This window comes from Mustela putorius, unplaced genomic scaffold, assembly GCF_011764305.1.
Source record: "Mustela putorius furo isolate JIRA1106 unplaced genomic scaffold, ASM1176430v1.1 tig00003854_pilon_pilon_pilon, whole genome shotgun sequence".
Taxonomy (NCBI): Eukaryota; Metazoa; Chordata; class Mammalia; order Carnivora; family Mustelidae; genus Mustela; species Mustela putorius.
Window position 1 is genome coordinate 8,809,102 of NW_025422006.1, and position 22,642 is coordinate 8,831,743.

A 22,642-nucleotide genomic window follows, 5' to 3' on the forward strand; every position below is an offset into this window, starting at 1 on the left:
CATTATTACTTTTTGAAGCTTTCTAGAGAAGAAACTGATGAATTTGTGTTGCCATGCTTGCCCTGGACATCCTGAAGGATTCTGTAGGTAGGAGAGTGTTTTTGATCAGATCTTTTCATTAGTAGTGTTCCTCTAATTGAAATACTGAGAATGCAGAGGGGTATGTCAGTAAGAAGCAGGAAGATCCAGTAAGAAGTCACTGCAGTTAACCAGATCAAATGTCCTGAAGGGTCTAATGGCGCTGAACCAGGAGGGAAAAGAAAGGATAGATGTATGAGATATTGTGGTGGCAAAAATGCCCCAAATTAGTAAGAATTTGCTTGAACAAAGGGAAGAAAACTGTGATGGAGGTTTTGAGCCTGGAGAATTCTGCAGATAGGGGCTGTATGAACATAACTAGGAAAATCAGGTAGAAATCAACTTTTGGGAGAAAGATGATTTGTTTTTGTTTTTTAATATATGTTTATTTACTTATTTTTTAAAAAGATTTTATTTCTTGATTTGATGGATAGAGAGAGTGAGAGAGGGAACACAAGTAGGGGGAAGGGCAGAGGGAGATGTAGGCTCCCCGCTGAGCAGGGAGCCCGATGCAGGGCTCAATCCCAGGACCCTGGGATCATGGCCTGAGCTGAAGGCAGATGCTTAATGACTGAGCCACGCAGGTACCCCTGATATATGTATATTTAAAGACAATTAATTTGATTGAATTTGGGGTGGGGAGTGACACCAAGGGGAGTTGTCAGTAGGCAATTAGAAGAGGGGGCATGGAGGGAAGCTGGAGCTGGGCATGTCACTGGAGGTCGTCCATGCAGACATGATAGTAAAGACATGGTATTTTATAACTTTGACAGAAGGCAGAGGGGAGAAGTAAGAATGTCTGACAAAGGAGACAAGGAGCCATTAGAAATGTAGAGCACTCAGTGCTCTGAGGAAAGATAAAAATAAATACGATTACCATGCTTTATCGAAAGTCAGTCACATACTAGGCATTTTACATTTATTATCTCATGTAATACAAAACCCTGTACAGTGAATGTCTTTATCTCTACTCAGAAAACAGAGGCTCGGAGACATGGAGTAACGTGTAGAACCAGGCTGGAAACGGAAGCCTTCTCTCAGGCTAGAAAAGAGTCACAGAGAGCAGGAGATAAAGTTGGGGGCGCCTGGGTGGCTCAGTTGGTTGGGCGTCTGCCTTCAGCTCGGGTTGGGATCCCAGGGTCCTGGGATCGAGCCCCGCGTCCGGCTCCCGGCTCAGTGGAGACCCTGCTTCTCCCGCTCCCTGTGCCCCTACCCACCGCTTGTGTTCTCACTCGCTCACTTGCTCTCGTTCTATCTCAAACAAACAAATAAAAATCTTTTAAAAATAGGAGATAAAGTCAACACTGTCAAAAGCTGCTGAATGCTCAGGAATAATTATCATCATGGGGGTCAGAAGAGCACTTGGGGGTCCAGGCGTCCTGAAGCTGTGTGAGAAGAGCGGATGGGCGAGAATGCAGAAGACAGAAGTTTACAGACTGAGCCAGTGAGCCCAGAAGAGAGAGCAGGAGGGCGGGAAGGACAGTTGGTGGGAAAGCAGATCACCTTTCAGAGCTGGATGGTTAAGAGGGGAAAACTAAGACGCTTCCTGGAGGGACTTGGTGGAGAGGGGACAAGGTCTCTGTAGGTGACAGGGAGCCTGTGCTGAGAGCAGAGACGCAACAGCAGTGGGCGAGGGAGGAAGTACAAGTCCATGGTGGGTCAGAACCCACAGCCTCAGGGCTGGAGACCAGCTGGCCAGCGAAGAGGAGACGGAAGGCTGAGAGGAGAAACTAATATTCCTTGAGGGGGAAAGAGAGAGCTTCGATGCAGCTCAACATGGAAAGTGAAGGAAGAGGGGACACCCCGTGCCGAGAGGGAGCGGGACTGAGAAGCTGAAGAGAAAGGACAGACGTGGAGAACGTGCCACAGGCTGAGGCCTTAAGGAGGGGGTATCCGAGCCGAGCCAGGGCCCCCGTGAAGTAAGACATCCCAACGATGGCACCAAAGGCCCCAAAGGCACATAGGACAGGGAATGTTTGTTTATTTAGGGACTTGAGAGTCAGTGTTGGAGGACATTTTTTTTTTTTAATACCCTGAGGGTCACTCAATATTTCGGTGGCTCCTAAATGGAGCTGCGGACTCCCTCCAGGAGAGCTGCTAAATAAAAGTGGCGGGTGTGTCATCCGAGCTTGGTAGTTCAAGGATGATCCTGCTTGATGGACGGAAGTCGTGGAGGGGGCAGGACTGGCAGACCTCGCGACGTCCTGGGGGATGCCAGGATCGTCCGATCTGTAGGATGATACCACCCACCTCTCTATTAGTTGAGAAACATTTCTTCTTGTGGAGGGGTGGTCTTTGGACCTTTCTGTGTTTTATCTGAGGAATCCTGTCTGGGTTAAATATGTGTCCCGGGGATTCTGTTCGTTTCCATCAATTCACTTGTTTGTAGATATTGTGCCAAAATGCGACAGGGTCTCAGTCAATGAAAACCTAACCATCTATTCATTTAAAGACATCACATGGGGCACCTGGGTGGCTCAGTGGGTTAAGCCTCTGCCTTCGGCTCAGGTCATGATCTCAGGGTCCTGGGATCGAGTCCCGCATCGGGCTCTCTGCTCAGCGGGGAGTCTGCTTCCTCCTCTCTCTCTGCCTGCCTCTCTGCCTGCTTGTGATCTCTGTGTGTGTGTCAAATAAATAAATAAAATCTTAAAAAAGAAAAAAGATAAAGACATCACCTTCCCTGCGTGTATGAAAACCACAAAGGTGCAAGGGAACTAGCTGAAGGGCCCTGTCACGTGACTGGGTTGCTAGGAGACGGCTTCAGCGGTCCCCCAGGGCAGAGCTGCCCCCCCCCATCCTGGTGAGCCTCTCTTAGGGATGGGGAAGCTACATCGAGAAAAAAACCAAATTAAAGGCTTGAAACATGCACATAAAAAAGTAGATGAGATCTGTGTCTAATTTATTCTTTGCTCTATTTTCTTGCCCATCTCCTCTTGGTAAAAATAACTTCAGGTAGATTCCCAGGAGAAAGTTAAAAGGAATAAGGAAAAATTAGATTAACTTTAGCTGGAAGAAATTCACACTTGGTTTGTAAGAGACAAAACAGGCAGTGGAGAGGAAGGAGCCCAGTACAGGAAGATAGGGTTTTCTTTCTCAGTTTATCTTTAGGAAACAAGACAATAAAATTAATATTCTTTCATGCTTAGCTTGTGCCAGGCACTGCTTCTAAATCTCCACGTATTAAATTCTCACAACAAGCTATGAGGTGCCATTATCCCATTTTGCAGACAAGGAAACTGAGGTACAGAAACTTGTCCAAGGTCAAGTAGCCAGGAAGAGCCAGAGGCAAGCTTCGAATACAGGCAGTCTGATTTTAGAGCTGACTTTTTAAATTTTTCAATTCATAGGAACTTACAGAATTTTACTGAAGTCATGCTACAAACAAAGGGAAGTGGGCAAACAGGCTTTTGTGTTCTGTATCATAAAACCACCCACATTGCATGAACGCAGGAAGCCAGGATATTCTCTAATGCTCTGTCATTAGGGCCAAACTTGGTAAACCAATAACTAAAATTCACTTATCCCCTTAATTTTTTTTAATCTTTATTTTTGTCAGCCAACCCATCTGAGATTTACTTATTTATCTGGTTTAATTATTTAAAAACATTTATTAGTGCATCTAAAAGAGGCTGCTTTTTAAAAGATACAGTTTGTGAATACCCTTTAAGGAACTTAGTGACTGGGTATAATGATGTGCACCTGTTTGGGCAACATGACCCCTGTCTGGATATTCTTAGATCCTGTTTATTTGAAGGCTCTAATTTTTAAGACTGATAAGATGTTTATTAAGTTTTTAAAACTTAATGAAGTTAAAAATGGGAATGCAAATTGGTGCAGCCACTGTGGAAAACTGTATGGAGGTTCCTCAAAAAATTAAAAATAGAGCTACCCTATGAGCCAGTAATACACTATTGGGTATTTACCCAAAGAATACAAAAACACTAATTGGAAAGGACACAGGCACCCCTGATGTTTATTGTAGCATTACGTATGATAGTCACATTATGGAAGGTGTTCACGTGTCCACTGACAGATGAATGGATAGAGAAGATGTGTTGTATAGTGATGGAATATTACTCAGCCATAAAAAAGAACGAAATCTTGCCATTGGCAATGATGTGGATGGAGCTAGAGCGTATCACGCTAAGTCAGAGAAAGACAAATACTGGAGGATTTCATTCATATGTGGAATTTAAGGATTAATAAGATTTCTTTAAAGTATCTTCTTAATTTAATTTAATTTTTTGGTATCTTCTTAATTTTAAATTCCTCTGAAAAAGTAATTGGCATACTGTTTGTCTTTCTTTAGGCTGTTTATTTGCTATCACGGGTTGGCACTCTGAACTGTAGAGAGGCACTTCAAATGTTGCCTCTCTAGTAAAATGTCCCCTGAAACCAGGAGCGGAGTTCCCTTGGTTTGCCCCCTTTTAGCATTTTATTTACTTTTTATTATGATATGTACTTCTACCATATTTTAAGACTTTGTAGACTTGTACCACTTAAGATAATGCCTTGTGCACAGGAGGTGTTGTGGTGACTGGGTCATTAACTTCTAATATCAAGACTGACTCACAGTGGCCCCTTACGAATGAGTGACTAGTCTGATGGCGACGCGGCAGCTTCCTGGTTTAGTTCTGATCCGTGTCAGGTTACCCTTTGCTGGGTGGGGTGGGGTAAGCATTAAGTAGGGGCCTTATGGACTTTTTCTGAGTGGAAAAGAAAGGGCACTGAGCTTGTTTACTACCTGTGAGGCCTTGGGAAGCTTACTTATCCTAAGACCTAACTGCTTCTTATATAAAATGAGGTTAATAATATCCTCCTCAAGGGATTGCTTTGAAGGTTAAATAGAAAAGTAGATGGGAAAACTTGTTAAATTAAAGCACTGTGGAAATATTTTCAGTATCTTACTATTCCCAACGATAAATTTGTCAGATTAATAGTAATTTAATAATTTAACGCAGTTATAATGCCATTGGCGGGCAGATACTCTTCACTACAGTGTCTGCTGTGTCGATGTGAGTGATTAGGTGTGATTGAATTTTCTCAAAAGGAATACTTACTATGTAGTAAAATAGGAATTCTCAGAATTAAGTGCTGACACTCCCTAAATTACCCAGGGTTTATGCACACGTCAGAATTGGGGCCAGGCTCCGGGATCAGTCCTCTGACAGAGCTTGGGGAGTCAATCAAATGCTACCTTCTACTGAGGTTTTCTCTTCCAGCACTCCCCTAAGTGAGCTGAAGCTTCTAGGTGCTGAAAGCAATAAGAGGATGACCATTTGTTACAACTCAGCAAGAGGCTGAGTTTAGATACAAATGGTCTCTTTGAATTTTAAGAATGTGATTATTTTGTAGGCAAGTAAACTGAGATGCTGGGTGTCTTCCATATAATCTAGAACCACCTTCAATTAGGAAAGTGCCTCTGGCCCCTCCCCAGGCTGCCTAGTGTAACAGAACATTGTTCAAGTGCAAGATACTTGCTGCAACCTTCAGAGGGATCCTGCACCTTCTCTGGCCTGTCAGTGGTGACCTCAGCCTCTGCGGGGACTGACTTCTCTCAGCCTTGTTCCCTGCCTGGAGTAAGAGCTGAACTCTTCCTCCCCTGGGTTCCTAAACACTGGGTCTAGCGGTGGGAGGAGGTGGTGATTTAACTTTCTTTTGTTTTTCTCCAATTTATTGGGTCTGTGTTTTTGGCACATGGTCTCACTAACTTTGAAAAATTGTTCGTGTCGTTTTAGAGTTAGGTTGGAAGACTTTATTTATTTATTTTTTTAAAGATTTTTATTTATTTGACAGGCAGAGGTCACAAGTAGGCAGAGAGACAGGAGGGGACCAGGGAGGGGAAAGCAGACTCCCTGCTGAGCAGAGAGCCCAATGCGGGGCTCGATCCCAGGACCCTGGGATCATGACCTGAGCCGAAGGCAGAGGCTTCAACCCACTGAGCCACCCAGGTGACCCTGGTTGGAAGACTTTTATGGACCAACATTTTGTAAAAACCTTACAAAGTCCAGTTGTCTAGGTAATGATATTTGCCAAGAGTTTCTGCAGGAAATATTGCTACTATTTCTTTGTGTCCTAATAACATAAGCAAGCAAAAAGGACAAATGAAATTATATGCCTTATGATTAAGAACACTGTGGAGCACTATCCTATTTCCTTTTTTTGGCCAACCTAGCCAAATGGACGAGTCCTCTTTATTGTGCCCTTTCTGCAATAAAAGAAGCCAATACTTCACAAAGTCTCCCATTAACATGTTAAAAAAAAAAACTTTATAAAAATAGTGTTCCTGTATTATGCACAATATGCAACTGAGAAATGTTATCAACTTAAGACAGAGGGAATAAAAGAAAAAAAAAATTCTACGGGGTTATCCTGCTTGCTTGTGATATGACAAAAATGAATTCATTTACATGAATGAGTATGTAAAATATTTGCCATTTTCATATTGTGATTTTTAGCAGGATTATATAGAAATTTACACTCTGGAGTTCTAGCACATTTTCTGGAATTACTGCATTGATGATTCTTATCTTTGTTCTCTCTTCCTTTGTCTTTCACTCATGCTCTTTCATTGGGAACCAGGTCATCCATTTTGTACTTCATTTTTACTAAGGTTATACAGGCACAGATTTTCAAGTCACCTATTCCTACAAGATTTGTTATAAAGTCACAATTCTCCTCACCCCAGGCCTCTTTACCCAGACTCAAGTGCTTCACTTCTTGGAGCTGATCATTTGGGGCCTCCACAGTAGCTAGTCTTTGACAGTAGCTTCTAAGGACCGATAGATACTCTCCCGGCATTCACACTGGATCTGGGCTGCTCTCGTGACCCCCCATGCCCATGGAATGCAGCAGAAATGACACCATGCCGACTTCAGACTTGAGTCTTAGGAAGAAGGTCTCGCATCTCCTGCTTCTGCCTGCTATGCCGGTGGTGCAGAAGGGTCTCCCTGCCTCGTCCTCCAGGCATTGCCCAACTGCCCTCCTGTGTTAGAGCGCCCCCTACCCATGTTCCATGTCTCCTCTTTTATTGGTGTTTGGTTTGGTTTCCTCTTTCCTTCTAGGGGTGCATGTCCTCCAGCCGTTCCCAAAGAAATAGTTCCATGGGTAGTAAAAGTTCTGATAACTCATGTCTGACATGTCTATTCTACCTTTGCCAGTGGCAAAGATTATGCATAAAATTCTAGATTGCAAATAAATGTTCTTCAGAATTTTTAAGGCATTGCACTATCGATTTCTATGTAGTTGTTTAAAAGTCGACAGCATTCTGGCTCCTTTGCATGAGACCTGTTTTTCTCTTTGGAAGCTCATAGGAGAATTTTATATATGTGTTTATATATATGTAGATATATGTATGTGTATGTTTTATATATGTGTATATATATAATTATATGTATTTATAATACCATATTATACTCTGTAATATAATTTATAAACTATATGAATATTAAATATAATTTATAAATATTATATTTATAAGACATTTTAAAATATATGTTATATATATTTGTTTTCCCATTTGTTTTGCAATATTACAATATAACTTGAGAAGGGTTTCTTTTCATCCTGTGCTGGGCACTCAGTGGGACCTTATAATCTAGAAATGTGTGTTCTGGACTTCAGGGACATTTTCTAAAATTATTGCAATGATGATTATATATTACCATATATATTTGCATATATATATTCACATATATTCATTTGTATTCACATATATTCATAGATATTCACATATATTTGCAGATATATATGCATATACATATATAAAATGCCTACCATATGTCAAGCATTTTTCTGGGTGTTAGGAGACAAAGACAAAGATGACATAATCCTTTTGCTCCAGAAACTTCCTACTGAAGGTGGGTTTGTAATCAGGATGATCACACTTCCCAGTTTACCTGGACATTCTTAGTTTATTCTAGTTTTTCAGGCATAACTATTAGTACTGCTCATTTCCCTGACCAAGAAAGTCTCGGGCTGGAGATAAATTATCTGGTAACCATTCCCCAGAGTTGTTGCAAAGATTAGATGCTAAAATTTATGTGAAAATGCTTTGTGAACTGTAGAAAGTACAAATAACAGGATGAAAAGATTTAAGTTATTTTATTCTTTCTTCTAACTGAGCCAAAAATGTCTACAATTGCTCTCTACCTTGCTCTCTGTTATTGCTCTAAGATGTCCTTGGATGTGTAAGAAAATAAACTTGCCAGAAAATTAATTTCATTTTAAGGCAGCTTAGCATGTTCTCAACCAGTTTCAAGATGAAACTCCTCTTGGGGTGCCTGGGTGGCTCAGTGGGTTAAAAACTCTGCCTTTGGCTCAGGTCATGATCTCAGGGTCGTGAGATCGTGCCCTGCATCGGGCTCTCTGCTCAGCGGGGAGCCTGCTTCCCCCTCTCTCTCTGCCTGCCTCTCTGCCTACTTGTGATCTCTGTCTGTCATATATATAAATAAAATCTTAAAAAAAAAAAGATGAAACTCCTCTTTGTGGATTGTTTCGGATCCTTACACGTATGCTTGAGGTTTAATTATTGGTTGCTTGTCATTTGCAAATTTATGGGTCCTTTCGAATTCTGTTGGGTTTTGCACAGGGGACATGTCAGTTCCCTGGGGATTTTTAAAGCCCATAAGGGAAGGTGAAAAGTATAAAAATACTCATTGTTTGTTCTTTACCATAAAGAAGGCAGAATGCCTGCCCTCAACGAGCTCCCAGCGTCAATGTCTCATGTGTCCCTTATGTCCCTCCACATGACAGAGCTGTGATCTTCTTTGGCACAGGGAAGGAACTGAGGCATGTGTAGAGAGAGGTTAAGTAACCTAGTTAATCAGTGTGACAGCCAGGAAAGCGCTAGGATCTAAATATGTATGTAATCTGATTCTAAAGCCCGTCGATCATTTCTTCATGAGTATGACAATGGTTTTTGAATATTGACGACGTGCAAGGCGGTGAGTAAAACGAGCTGGTCTTGGTTCTCCTATCTAGCTTGGCAGGCGTCATCATCATCTATCAGACCATCATTTATTAAACAGATTTTTCCAGGTATGGGGTTCACGCTTTCCTTGCATTATCAATGGTTACAGCGGCAGTGTTAGAGAGATTAAAATCCCTGGGTTTTACAGATTAGGAAATCGAGCTTCCATGAAGAGAATCTGTTTGAACAACAGGGAGTAGTAATGGTTTGCCTATGGTGTCACTGTCCCTACGACTAGGACCTTTGCTGGACAGTCCCACCGTGGTTGGTAGCCCGCTGACGGGCTGGGGGTCAGTGGAGGATGGCCTGGAAGCAGCCCAGTGGGGAAAGCCTGGGGCGACTTGGTCTTTATGGAATCATTTTTTTCCCTAAGGAATGGACTTTGGTCTTGGGGAAAAAATGGTAAGAATGTAATTTCCTTTAAAATTTTTGCCAGAGACTCAAGTACAGACTATGAAAATTGAAAAAGGTAGTAGTGATTACAATAATACATAATCACTGTGTAGTAAAAAATATTATTAAGTTACATATTTAGGTCTACCTGAAGTAAACCATATGAGTATGGCTGGTCCCACCTCCCATTTCATGGTTACAGGGATTCTCCCACGGCCTTTGCCCCAGGGATGAATTCAGGGATGGGCACTGACCTGAGGCAAGCATATGCAAGTCCAGCCCTGGGTTCCTTCTGCTCTCATCACCCAGGATTTAATGGGGATTTACTCAGCTGGCTGGGAATGAGCCTAGAACTGCTGATAGGCATTCTGTGCGACAGGTAGACAGACTTACGTCTGAGAGACGGAGGACAGATCCTGATAATGTCAGTTGAGCCCTGGATCCTACTTTGCCTAAACTCTGTTTACCCTTCAACTTCCTCAACATGTAAACCCTCAAGTCCATCATCTTATTTATTTTTGCTTTAGTGCATTTGAATTATGTTTCTGTCACTTGTCACCAAAAAGTTTCTTGGTTGAAGCCATATTCCACTGGGGATCTAATCTTTAAAAATAGCACAAGTGTCAGATCACACAGATTCTTGCCACTACATTCAGAGAAATTGTGGGCATTCTAGTTTCGTCACTAAGATATTGTGTGGGCAGCCAAGGTCATCTGGTAGGTAAGTGCCCTGGTAAGAGCTCTGAGAGATTGATGATTGATTGATTGATTTTAAAGATTTTATTTATTTATTTGACAGAGAGAGAGAGAGAGTGACAGCAGGAACATAAGCAGGGGGAGCAGGAGAGGGAAAGCAGGCTTCCCACGAAGCAGGGAGCCTGATGCGGGGCTTGATCCCAGGTTCCTGGGATCATGACCTGAGCCAAAAGCAGTCGCTCAATGACTGAGCCACTCAGGTGCCCCACCTCTGAGAGTTTTAATGAAGCAGATGTCCTGCTCTATATAGGGTTTAGGGGGCCCACGCTAGGACTCTACCTGCTCCTGGCCAATCTGCTCTGTGATATCTAAGTTAAAGATGTGACAGAAGGGGTAAACAGAGCCATGAGGAAACGTGCCCATGCGGAAGCCTGATTGACAAGTCAAAGGACAAAAGGAAGACCAAACGTGGCCTTATGGAGAGAAGGACTGAACATTTTTGGAAAGAATCTTCACTGAAAAAATTGCCTAGTGAGCTTGGTCTCTAACTGATATATGTCACGATTCTCCCCCAGTTTACCCCTCCATACCCTTTTAAGCTTAAAATACGCCACACATTTGGACCTTGTCAATCTTTTTTGGATAAAATTTCATCTACTTTCATTTGCATAATATTTAATAACTCTGGTAACTTTGCATTTCATATAAGTGATGATCGTGTCAACATGAATGTCTCTCTTTTTGGTTTTTTTGGACATATTAAGGCTATCTAAACAATTTCAAGTTAAAAAATATTATTAAAAGGAAATTAAAAAATAGAAAAAAGAAAGCAATAGTGCATGTGCTGTTTTAAGCTGCCTACACATAAGAAACAGGGATGGGGAAGGCTGAACATATAATCAGAAATAGTTTTTTATCTTCAAAGCAAGGCCATAATTAATTCCCATTAAATCTATTCATGAATCATCTGAGATCAAGCAAGGTAGCTTCTCAGTAAACACTTCTGGATATTAGTTGCTTTTGAGATCTACTGGGTGCATAGAATTATTGCACAAACCCTACTTCAGAATAATGTCACAATTTGGTTTTACTAAGGATTAATTAAGTCACTTAAAAACTAAGATGAGTTATTTAGCAAGACTAATTGCCTATTGATATCAGGATAGTTTGTGATAATAATTGAATTTTCTAGTTAATAGAGTTGGAGGGGCATACCCGCAGAAGTAGTTTCAAAACATTAAAATATATTGTTTTTTTTTTTTTTTTTTTTTTTTTTTTTAAAGATTTTATTTATTTGACAGAGAGAGATCACAAGTAGGCAGAGAGGCAGGCAGAGAGAGAGGAGGAAGCAGGCACCCTGCTGAGCAGAGAGCCCGATGCGGGACTCGATCCCAGGACCCTGAGATCATGACCTGAGCCGAAGGCAGCGGCTTAACCCACTGAGCCACCCAGGCGCCCCAAAATATATTGTTTTTTAAAACATTTTATCCAATCCTATTTCAAGTTGAGTAGTTTGTAAAGATATAATTTTAAAGGAAAATGGTTCAGAACATAGTGATTTTCATTGTTTTGAATGATCTAATCAACAGCATTCTTGAGAATGTTCCAAAGTTAGAACATACCCACTCTTCTTTTGGCATTTCAATTTTTATTTCAAACTCCTTCCCTCATTGTTTCAAGAAAATTACAGAAGGGTATCTTAAAAAGAAGTTGTCACTCTCCACGTACAAGTATCTGTGAGTAATTAATTAGTTTAATTAACAATAGGATTAATTTTGTCTGAAGAGCGAAAACATTTTTAAAAAAAGGGAAGAACTAGATAATTTTCTCTGACATGATTGTGTAAGTCCATAGGGAAACCGAATTTCATACAAATTGCTTCCTATTAGTCCTGAATTTAAATGTCTCCTGCTTAGATGCCCCAGTGAGATTTCTAATCATTTCTTAGTGATCAGCTATTATCCATGCCTATCTGATTTATATAGACACTTTATATTAACACAATCTGCACCTAGTACAGGACTTTGATTACATATGTACATGACTTTCACAGCTAATTCCCTAGGATGCTTTCTCCTCTTTTGTCATTTTGACATGACATGAAAGGTTTCCTTGGTGACAATATGTCTCCTGCTCAGATCCAAAATATATGATAGCACAGCACTCCATTTTTCCCTTAAAACCTTAAAAAAATGCCACAAATGTCTATGTTTCATTCAGATTTTCCTAGTTTTAAACCCAATACTCTTTCTTTTTTTCTGCTTGAGGATCTGGTCCAGGAAGTCGCATTACCTGTGGTCATTACACCTCCTTAGGCTCCTCTAGGCTGTGACAATTTCTCAAACTACTCTTGTTTTTGATGAGCTGGGCAGTTTTGAGGAGGAACATAAGAGTTTTGTAGCCCTTTGAGCTTTTAAAAAATGCTTTCCAGAAAAAAGAAGTAAGCAATAAAGGTCTTTTCCTGTGTCACAGAAGAATTTCTTTACCAGTGCAGATTAAACCCTGCAATTGCACTACTGGGTATTTACCCCAAAGATAGAGATGTAGTGAAAAGAAGGGCCATCTGTACTCCAATGTTCATAGCAGCAACGGCCACAGTCGCCAAACTGTGGAAAGAACCAAGATGCCCTTCAACGGATGAATGGATAAAGATTTGGTCGATATACACTACGGAGTATTATGCCTCCATCAGAAAGGATGAATACCCAACTTTTGTAGCAACATGGACGGTACTGGAAGAGATTATGCAGAGTGAAAGAAGTCAAGCAGAGAGAGTCAATTATCGTGATTTCATTTACTTGTGAAGCATAAGGAATAACACGGAGGACATGGGGAGATGGAGAGGAGAAGTGGGTTGGGGGAAATTGGAAGGGGAGACAAACCATGAGAGACCGGGAACTCTGAGAAAAAAATGAGGGTTTTGGAGGGGAGGGGGGTGGGGGTTGGATGAGTCTGGTGGTCGGTATTAAGGAGGCACGTGTTGCATGGAGCACTGGGCATGTTGCATAAACGACGAATCTTGGAACATTGAAAAACAAAACTAAATAAAAAAAAAAAGAATAGTTCTAAAAAAAATCTCTAAAAAAAAACGCAAAGAAAAAGAATTTTTTGCTTATGGAGGATAGTGATTGCCACATACTGTACTTCCATACATGCAGAGGAATGAAAGGGTTCACACCCACGTGATTTGACTTCTGAGCTGCCTAAGAGAAGATTTTTAAAAACTGGAAATAATTACATCCACAGAGACGGTCAAGGGACCCTGCTGAGCAGATGTTTTCTGGCTTTGCTAATCTTGGAGCAGAAGGGGCTGAAGGAAGGGGCATGTGCACACTGGCCAGGAAAAGGTGACTCAGACCAGGCTGGTAAACACTGGATAGTTTACAAAGGTAAGTCTGGGGTTGTTTCCAGTGAAGCCTCTGGTTGCTAAGATTTAGAAGGAGGCAGACAGAGAGGGACTCGGTGACTTCCCTAGATTTTTGAGTACTCTTCCCCTAGAACCACTCAGGATGTCTGAAGTCCAGAAATATTCATGGCACCAGGCCTCCTCTGAGTAGGGAAGCCTGATTTGACAAATAGAAACACAAGACTCCCAGTTAAGGATGAATTTCAGAGAAATAATAAACAGCTTTTTTTAGTATAAGTAGGTTCCAGCCAATATTTGGGACATACTTATGCTAAAAATTTATCTGTTGTTTGTCTGAATAGTCAACGTCCTGCATTTTCTCTGCATTTTCCTTGGGTTCCCGTTGGGTAGGCAGGGGAGCGGAGAGGGCGGTTTCTAGCCTCAGCCCACCACTTTCAGGGAGCAGTTACCTTAACTTGAAAGATAAATGTTGTATCATGTCTTCTCAAAAGCTACCCCAGGTCAGCTTCCAAAGAAACTGCGAGCCTCTAGGACCCCTGGAACAGCATTCTTTTTGTCTCCTTCTTTCTTTATTTTTGAACAAATACCCAGGAAGTCTGTGTCCTATAAACAGTATCTTTTAATATATACAGTTACTGAAGAAAATCAATCCCAATCAGAAGCAATGGGTCAGCAAAGGTAGAATTTCCCCATGACCACCTGGTTCCTTTTTTTTTTTTTTTTTCTTTGCTAGGCTCTGGATTTATATACCACTGTTTAGTCTCACACCTTCCTCCCCCTCCTCCTATCTAATTTCTAGTTTTCTCAGAAATTAGGAATTTAGGAAGGAATTAGGAATTAGGCAGGAATAAAAACTTGACTGTAAAAAATCCCTCATGCATGGGATAATTGAAAACTAAGTATAATTGTAAAAATTAAGTGTTAAACCATATTATGTGCCTAGGCACAATTTAAAAAATAGATAAGCACAATTTAAAAAACTTAAAAAAATTTGAAACTGATAGAAGTATGCTCTTGGCCTCCAAGAAAGTCAGCAAAAGGATTAAGCTCGCATCCTTCACAAATCAGCTGGGTCAAAATCAGCATTTAAAAGCCTTTGTAAAATAGAGTTGATACATCATAATCTTTTAATGGCAGAAATTCCCATTAGCATCAACTGTTGCATAAATAATATTCATTATAGTGATTAGAAATGTTAATTTCTTAGAGCAATCATAATTTCCTTTAATCTACTATGGCAGTGTTTTTTAAACTCCAGGTTATGACCCATTAGTGGGTCATGAAATCAATTTAGTGGAATATAATCAGCATTAAAGAGAATAGAATAGAATAGAAAATATTCAATTTCATTGCATACAATGTAAATATAATTTCATGAGCTTTAGCTTCAGCTTTCTAAAAACATATGTATAACTACTTGGTTACAATATAAAATGTATTTCATGGGATCTGTTCTGCACAGTCGGGTAACAACTCTCTTATATTATAACAAATAAATTCTATGATCTAAAGGTAAAACACAAGTTTAAGTCACACACTGGTGAAAGAAGAAGAAAATATTGACAGTAGAAGATACTGTGATAGCTTCTATGTGTTTAACCAATAATGGAGCCACTTCTTCACTTGCTGAGTTCTGATTCAAGGTGATAAATGTGGCAAATCTACTTCTTATTATCAATGCAATAGGATGCCTTGGTGGTCTACACTAGGAGGGCTATGGGGATCGTGTCTCTACTGCTTACTGGCTAGCTGATCTTGGTCATGCAACTGAATTTTCTGTGTCCCAATTTCCTTATAGATAAGACAGGTCTTGTAATGAACCGGTCATCCAACTTGGAAAGATTAAATGAATTTATACACAGAATGTATCTAACACAGCGTTTGGCACCATAGCAAGTCTTCAATAAGTGTTAGTTACTGGTTTTATTACCTTTTCTTATTTTCATGTAAGAATAGGAAGTATTAGAGACTTCCCTGCCTCAAACTTTTTAATTTTATCCCTGACAACTGGAGAACGGAGGCCGGAGCGTGCCTTGTGGTTCAGCCCACGCACAGTCCCATGCGTGAATTCTTTGTGTCTTTGTCAGTTCATTGGAATGAACTGCTTCAGAGCGAAGTTCTCAACCTGGGACACATGATACACCTTGCAGGACTGTGAATTTCTGAAATGTGACTGGGATTTTGAATGAATGTGCAAATACATCTTCGGGGGATACATGGAGGGGGTCAATGGCTTCTAGTGTTAAGGGGGCCACATGTAGTGCAGTGAAGACTTCAAAGGGCCTAGATCTAAGTTCAGGTTTATTAATTAGCATGGTAACCCTGAGCAAGTTACTGAAATCTTGTAGCTCCACTTACCTGTCTGTAGAATGGGGATTCAAGATAGCTGCTACAGAACACAGTTGCTGTAATAATTACTGCTTATAGTATTTGTAAAAAGCTTAGCATAGGCACAATGGCTGCCATAGGATGGGTATTCAAGGAAGTATTAATGGCAGAGATAGGGTAGGGGGGGGATGGAGAATACAACGGTTGCTATTCTGAGTTTCAATTTTGGAATGTTAAGTCTGTCACTGAATCATTAAGTAATCATTCATTCAGTAATCAATTCCTTCGCTTATTCAACAAAAAATGGACCAAATGCTGCCATGTGTGAGGGCTTGGGTGAGGTGGTGAGGTGTGTCTTATCCATTGGTAAGACACATTCTCTGCCCTCACAGAGCTCACGATCCAGGAAGGCTTACGAAGAGGCAGTCACCAACCTTGTGATAAAGGGAGCAGCAGGCAAAGTATGGGGCTTGGGGAGAACATGGGTGACATCTTGAACTCAGAACCACATTCAACAAGATTTGTGATTTTGTTTCGTCTCATAGTTCTAGTTTCCAGTTCAGTGCTGCACAGAGATGACTTCCTTTTATTTATTTTAATGTTGAATGTTATGGGTCAAATGTATAGACCTGTTAAGGGGCATGAAGGACAGAATTTGATCTGGGGAGCCCAGAGGAAACCGCTCTTCTCCGGAATTTGGTTCCAAGGATGAGCACATGTAGTGAGACCTCTTGATAGTAAGGGGACTAGAGAACAGGACAAACATCCACCCTCAAGGAAAATCATAAAATCCAATTCTATTTTTGCCTGGACTTCAAGGAAACTTAGAGCTAAATTCAATGTTCCAATTACAAGTATACTAACCTAGTTTTTTTGTTTATTTCTTCCTCCTTTCTTCTCAATGGTTTTGATTTTCCGTTTTCAATGCATTATTATATCTCTGTATCTATCTACCATCTGTACCAGATTAAATGGTTTTTGGAAGTAGACAGGGTAATAATTATTAAATAACTTCAGTGACTTAGTATCTTACATATTGCATTAGCCTTTTACTTTGTATATTTTTATGACTCAATGGACACGACTGAATTGTAATACATTTAAACTTTATGAAATTGAGTCATACTTTGACAGCTCTATCATAGAAGAATTTTATAGCAGGAACAATGTCTTCTAGGAGAAGTCCTTATGTTATCAATAATTGGATGTCACAGTATCATTTGGGATTGCATCTACTATTAGGAGACAAGGTTGCTATGTTAATCCATTTAAATTATTTTTTTACTCTCTGGACATAGAAACTCTTTTACCTTTGAGCAAAGCTGTCAGGATAGCTAAGTCAATGTCCTGGTGTCCTTCTGATCCCATCCGGAATACCGTAATCTGCAATTTGAGACAAGGTGACCATTAACAATGCATGCTTTTCCCCAAGACAAATTCAATCAATGAGACCATATCTGAACACAGATTATCTTAATATCTACAAGGTGGATTCTTGACCCCAGGAGAAGCAGACAGAGCAGGAATTCAGCTACCGGGTTCTGCAGTTCATTAAGGGGAAGATGTCTCATAGCCTCCTAACAGAGACCACCTCATATAATTGCATTGATTATATTGACAATGACAAGAAACCCAAGACCCAGGAAAATGTCGTCTATCATTTCAGTTTTAAAATTAAATCTTACTGGACTTACAGAAATGTGTAAGCTGTGACATACACGGTGAGTTGAGAAATTAAGTGTTTAAAAGTAGTTTAGTATGCCCTTCAGTAAGTGGTCCTGTGCACGTGTGTGTGTGTGTGTGTGTGCATGTGTGTATGTATCTGTGTGTGTGCAATGCCAGTGCCACACTTACTCCACAGCAATAGTTACAAAGGGTTTCTCAACAGTGTGATGGCTCTAGATCCTTCAGTCCTCTCACTAACCCTGAACCCCTTTGAACTCTCTTGCACTGTTGGTGAAAATGCAAACTGGTGCAACCACTCTGGAAAACAATACGGAGTTTCCTCAAAAAGTTAAAAATAGAGCTACTCTATGACCCAGCATTTATACTACTGGGTATTTACCCAAAGGACACAAACACAGTGTCCCAAACACAGGGACACCTGCCTCCCAATATTTATAGCAGCAATGTCCACAGTAGCCAAACTGTGGAAAGAACCTAGATGTCCATCAACAGATGAATGGATAAAGAAGATGTGGTGTGTACACACACACACACACACACACACACGAATACTATGCAGCCATCAAAAAGAATGAAGTCTTCCCATTTGCAACGATGTGGTTGGAGCTAGAGGGTATTATGCTGAGCGAAATAACTCAGTCAGAGAAAGGCAAATATATAATTTCACTCGTATATGGAATTTAAGAAGCAAAACAGATGAACATAAGGGAAAGGAAGGAAAAATAAAATAAGAGGAAAATAGGGAGACAAATCGTAAGGGATACTGAACTCTAGGGAATAAACTGAGGGTTTGGAGGGGAGGGGAGGGGCGATGGGGTAACTGGGGGATGGACACTAAGGAAGGTATCTGAAGTAATGAGCACTGGGCGTTGTATGCAACCATGAATCTCTAAATTCTACCTCTGAACTAACAATACACTGTATGTTAATAAAATTGAATTTAAATTAAAAAAAATACCCTTGAACTCCCTTGAGAGTAACTTAGCAATTACTTTCAGGTTGTAAGAAGGGGAAAGCAGACACTACAATAACATCTTTCCTTTTTGGTGATCCAGGGGAGAAAAGTATTCTCCACAGATGAATCGCAGGAAGGAGCATAAAGACACAGCGAGGAAGGAATGATACATGTCGAATTAATACAAAGTTCCCAAATAATGCTGAACAATAACAAAGATCTCTTCTTCAAGGCAGAGGGAAGTTACTTAAGGAAGCCAAAAGGTTATTTGACTATCTGCACTGAATTACTATTTTTCTCAGCTGCTTTAGGCTTCAGGTTTCTCTAGCTGTGAAACGGGAAAACAATAGTGTTTGTCCGTTTCCAACTACATGGGAAGTACACTTTACTGCATTTGCTAATAGAGAATTCCAAGTTTAGCCACTGTGAGGGAAAGAAGAGACACAGACTCAGAGACTGTGACATTATCAGTTGCCTTAGAAATCCAGTCCACTATCCAAAGTAACTTGTTTAAGGTCGCAAAATGAGTTAGTTAGCTAGGAGAGTTGTGATCAGAACCCAAGAGCCCTGACGTTTTTGTCTTGTGCCTTAAACACAGCAACGAAGAGAGGGGAAGAAAGATCATACGAACATCTGACTACCTGACTCGTGAGCTGCTTAATTCTTTTGTGTCTTGATTGTTCATGTCCTGAGATCAGAGTGTGGGATGAGTGTAAGGCAGAGAGCGTAGACTGAAATGACTTTGTAGGCTTTTGAACGTAAAAATATGAAAAATAGAGAGAGACAAACAAAACCTATCTACAGCCTGTGTTTGGCTCCCAGGCCAAAACTGTGATCTCTGGAAAGGACCAGTGTGCGCAGGCGTGCCCCAGCTCCGTTAGATTTGCACTGAAATCCACTTCTGCTTGGCTGTAGGTCTGGCCAAAGGGCCAACAGGACATTCTCCCAAATGGCTACAGTTGCCCCCACAAAATCCACTTGGAAGAAGAGAGGCAGCTCTTCTCGGTTTGGAACTCGGGGACAGGTGCCGGAATTGGGAAGACAGTCTGCAGTCCACGGGATTAAGAACCAGGGGGCAGAAGTGGAACTTGGCCAACCCTGCAGATGAACTCTTTGAGCCAGGCCGGCTATGCTGTGTCCTTAGCCAGGAGCAAGCCAAGGAGAATCAGGATAACATGTGAGCACCTTGTTTCACAAGAATTCAAAACTTAGGCATCAAAGAATTCCTTAAACATCGGACCTACTTGTTCTGTAGATGCTGACATTTTACTGCCTAATTAGAGATCACATTTCTTACACAAATTTTTCTGAGGCAGCAAATAGAAAAATTTACCCTGAAATGTAACATTATCAGGCCTTCCTAGGAACAGATTTGAGAAGGGGAAAAGGTTTATAGTGTAGGATTTCTAAAGGATTTGGGGTAAGAGGCAGTGGAGACATAGTTTCGTGTTTGTTTTTTTAAAGATTTATTTATTTATTTATTTATTTGAGAGAGAGAGAGAGAGAGAGAAAGAGAGAGAGAGAGAAGGAAGGGTCTGAGAGAGAGGGAGAGATAAAATTTCAAGCAGACTCAACACTGAGCACAGAGCCCAACACGGGGCTCGATCCCATGACCCTGAGATCAGGACCTGAGCTGAAATCTCTTGATTTTTGGATGTTTAACTGATGAAGTTAAACAGGCGCCCCTCTCTGTTTTTGTTTGTCAAGGAGCCTGATGTGGAATCGCATGCCAGGGCTTCACGTTTTTCTGGAAACCTGATGTGGAGGGAGAGGCTGCCCATCTGCCCCTATTCAAGAGGAGAAGGAAGAACGAAAGAGAGGCTGGAGGTTCCAAAGACAATATTTATTTCATAATTTTGCCTTGAGCTGATTTGCAGGATTGTGTCTTCATCACTACTCTAAAACATTTTTATTTGAAATTTAAGACATTTTAAAATCCCAATTACACGATGTCTCCATCTAACCTCAGGGGAACAAAGGTCAAATAAAATCAGAGCCATTCTACCAACCCCAGGTTTGGCAGAGATGCAGAAAATCAAGTATTCTGAAATATTCTTGGTGCGGCTGTGAATCAAAATAGTAGTTTTGGAGTATGATAGGTTGATAAAAATTCACTGGTATTGATATATGATTCTTTAACAGCACTAATATTTTATTTAGGTTTTTGCAACTGTTTGGAAATGAGGTTGGTACAGGTCATCAATCTTGCCTCATTTTGGGATTAGAGTTGCAGTGACTTTCCAGAATGACTTGGAAAGCCTTTTGAATTTACTTATGCCCCAGAACAGTTTATGTAACAAAAGAATTCTCCCACTTCTCCAGGTTTAGGGGGATGTAAACACCCATATTTAGGGACAGATCGCTGATCACCTGTATAAATTTTCCAGCAATTATTATTTTTTAAAGATTTTATTTATTTATTTGACGAGAGAAATCACAAGTAGATGGAGAGGCAGGCAGAGAGAGAGAGGGAAGCAGGCTCCCTGCTGAGCAGAGAGCCCGATGTGGGACTCGATCCCAGGACCCTGAGATCATGACCTGAGCCGAAGGCAGCGGCTTAACCCACTGAGCCACCCAGGCGCCCAATTTTCCAGCAATTATTGACCAATTTAGCTTTTCTGACTGTCCCTGAGTCAGTTTCATGTATTTTCCTATGTAATCAGATCTTTCATCTACATTTTCAAGTTCATGGGTTATATGCACAATTCTCTTATTATTTTAAAAATCTCCTTTTTGTCTAGAATTATATGGATTTAAAAAAATTATTTATTTTTAATTTAATCAAAATCATGGTCATTTCCAAGAATTTGATTTTAATTTTATGGATATTATTATTTACAATTTGAAGTTACTATTTTCTGCTTTTATCATTATCCATTCATTTCTTCTGTTTTTGCTCCCTTAAGCCATTCTTTTCCTAGAATTTTAGGTGGATGCTGTGGTTATGTTATTTTTATTCCTTCTTGTTTCCTAATCATTGGATCTAAGATTATGTATTTCACATGTTTTTATATGCATTATATAATTTTCATTCATTTAAAAATATATGTCACTTATTTTCTCTTAAAATCATTTTTAATGTTAGAACATATTTTAACATTTTTTAAACATGCTCTTATGCTTGAAAAAAAGCGTGTCTTCTCTATCTGCTGGGTACAGAGTTTCAGGTAGATTGATCTAGACACAGATCATACCTTTTATTCAAATACTCTACATATTTATTTTCAAGAGGCATGTTAAAGTCTCCTATATATATATATATATATATATATATATATATATATATATATTATTTATTTATTTATTTGACAGAGATCTCAAGTAGGCAGAGAGAGAGGGAAAGATGGAAGCAGGCTCCCTGCTGAGCAGAGAGCCCGATGCAGGGCTCGATCCCAAGACATTGGGATCATGACCTGAGCCGAAAACAGGGGATTTAACACACTGAGTCATCCAGGCGCCCCGTTAAAGTCTCCTATTATGAGTAACACTTCATAATTATTCCTTCAAAGTAAATAAGTCTTGGGTTTGCATGTTTTGAAGCTTTTAAAAAATGTATAAAGGTTCATGACAGTCTGTTCTTGGTGGGTTGCAGTTTTTATCAACATCAACCAGCTCCCTTTTCTATTTAGTGCTGTTGCTTTGTGTTACATTTTATTTTAAATTAACATTTTAATCACCATATATGCTCTTATAGGGGATTAGAATGTGTCTGATATATTATTCCATCTGTACATCCGTGGGGGTTTTTTTGGGGGGGTCACTTCTTGGTGGTCATTTTAAGTGTCTATCTTGTAAACAGCAAGGCTAGAGTTTGTTGTTGTTGTTGTTGTTTGATGAATCAGAATATCTTTCTCTTCAAGGCAGAAAAGAATCCAGCTATGTTTAATATGATTACTGATTTCTTTCGTCATTTTTTCCAGCGTATTTTGTTTTCTATTTTCTAGACTTTATCATTTCCCTTCTACCTTTCTTTTCCTTTAAAAATATCATACTTGTTTAGATAATAAATGCACACGGCAAGAACAAAATCCCGACAGCATAAAGAAACATATGGTAAAAATGAAGGGGATCCAGTTTCCGTCCTTAGTTTTCCAGCACTTCTCAACAAAGGTAAGCGTATGACTGGTTTTGGAGATGTTCTACATCGTAAATAAACAGAAATGCGTGC

The 22,642-nt window shown here is 40.2% G+C and overlaps 1 protein-coding gene across 1 annotated transcript in view; it reads right to left on the reverse strand.

Annotated features, from left to right (window-relative positions):
* Positions 1 to 22,642, reverse strand: part of TRPM3 (transient receptor potential cation channel subfamily M member 3) — a 251,974-nt gene that overhangs the window by 106,924 nt on the left and 122,408 nt on the right. Inside the window, exon 8 of the mRNA XM_045065092.1 lies at positions 17,144 to 17,216. Coding sequence (XP_044921027.1) covers positions 17,144 to 17,216 — 73 coding nt within the window. The remainder of the gene's footprint in view (positions 1 to 17,143; positions 17,217 to 22,642) is intronic.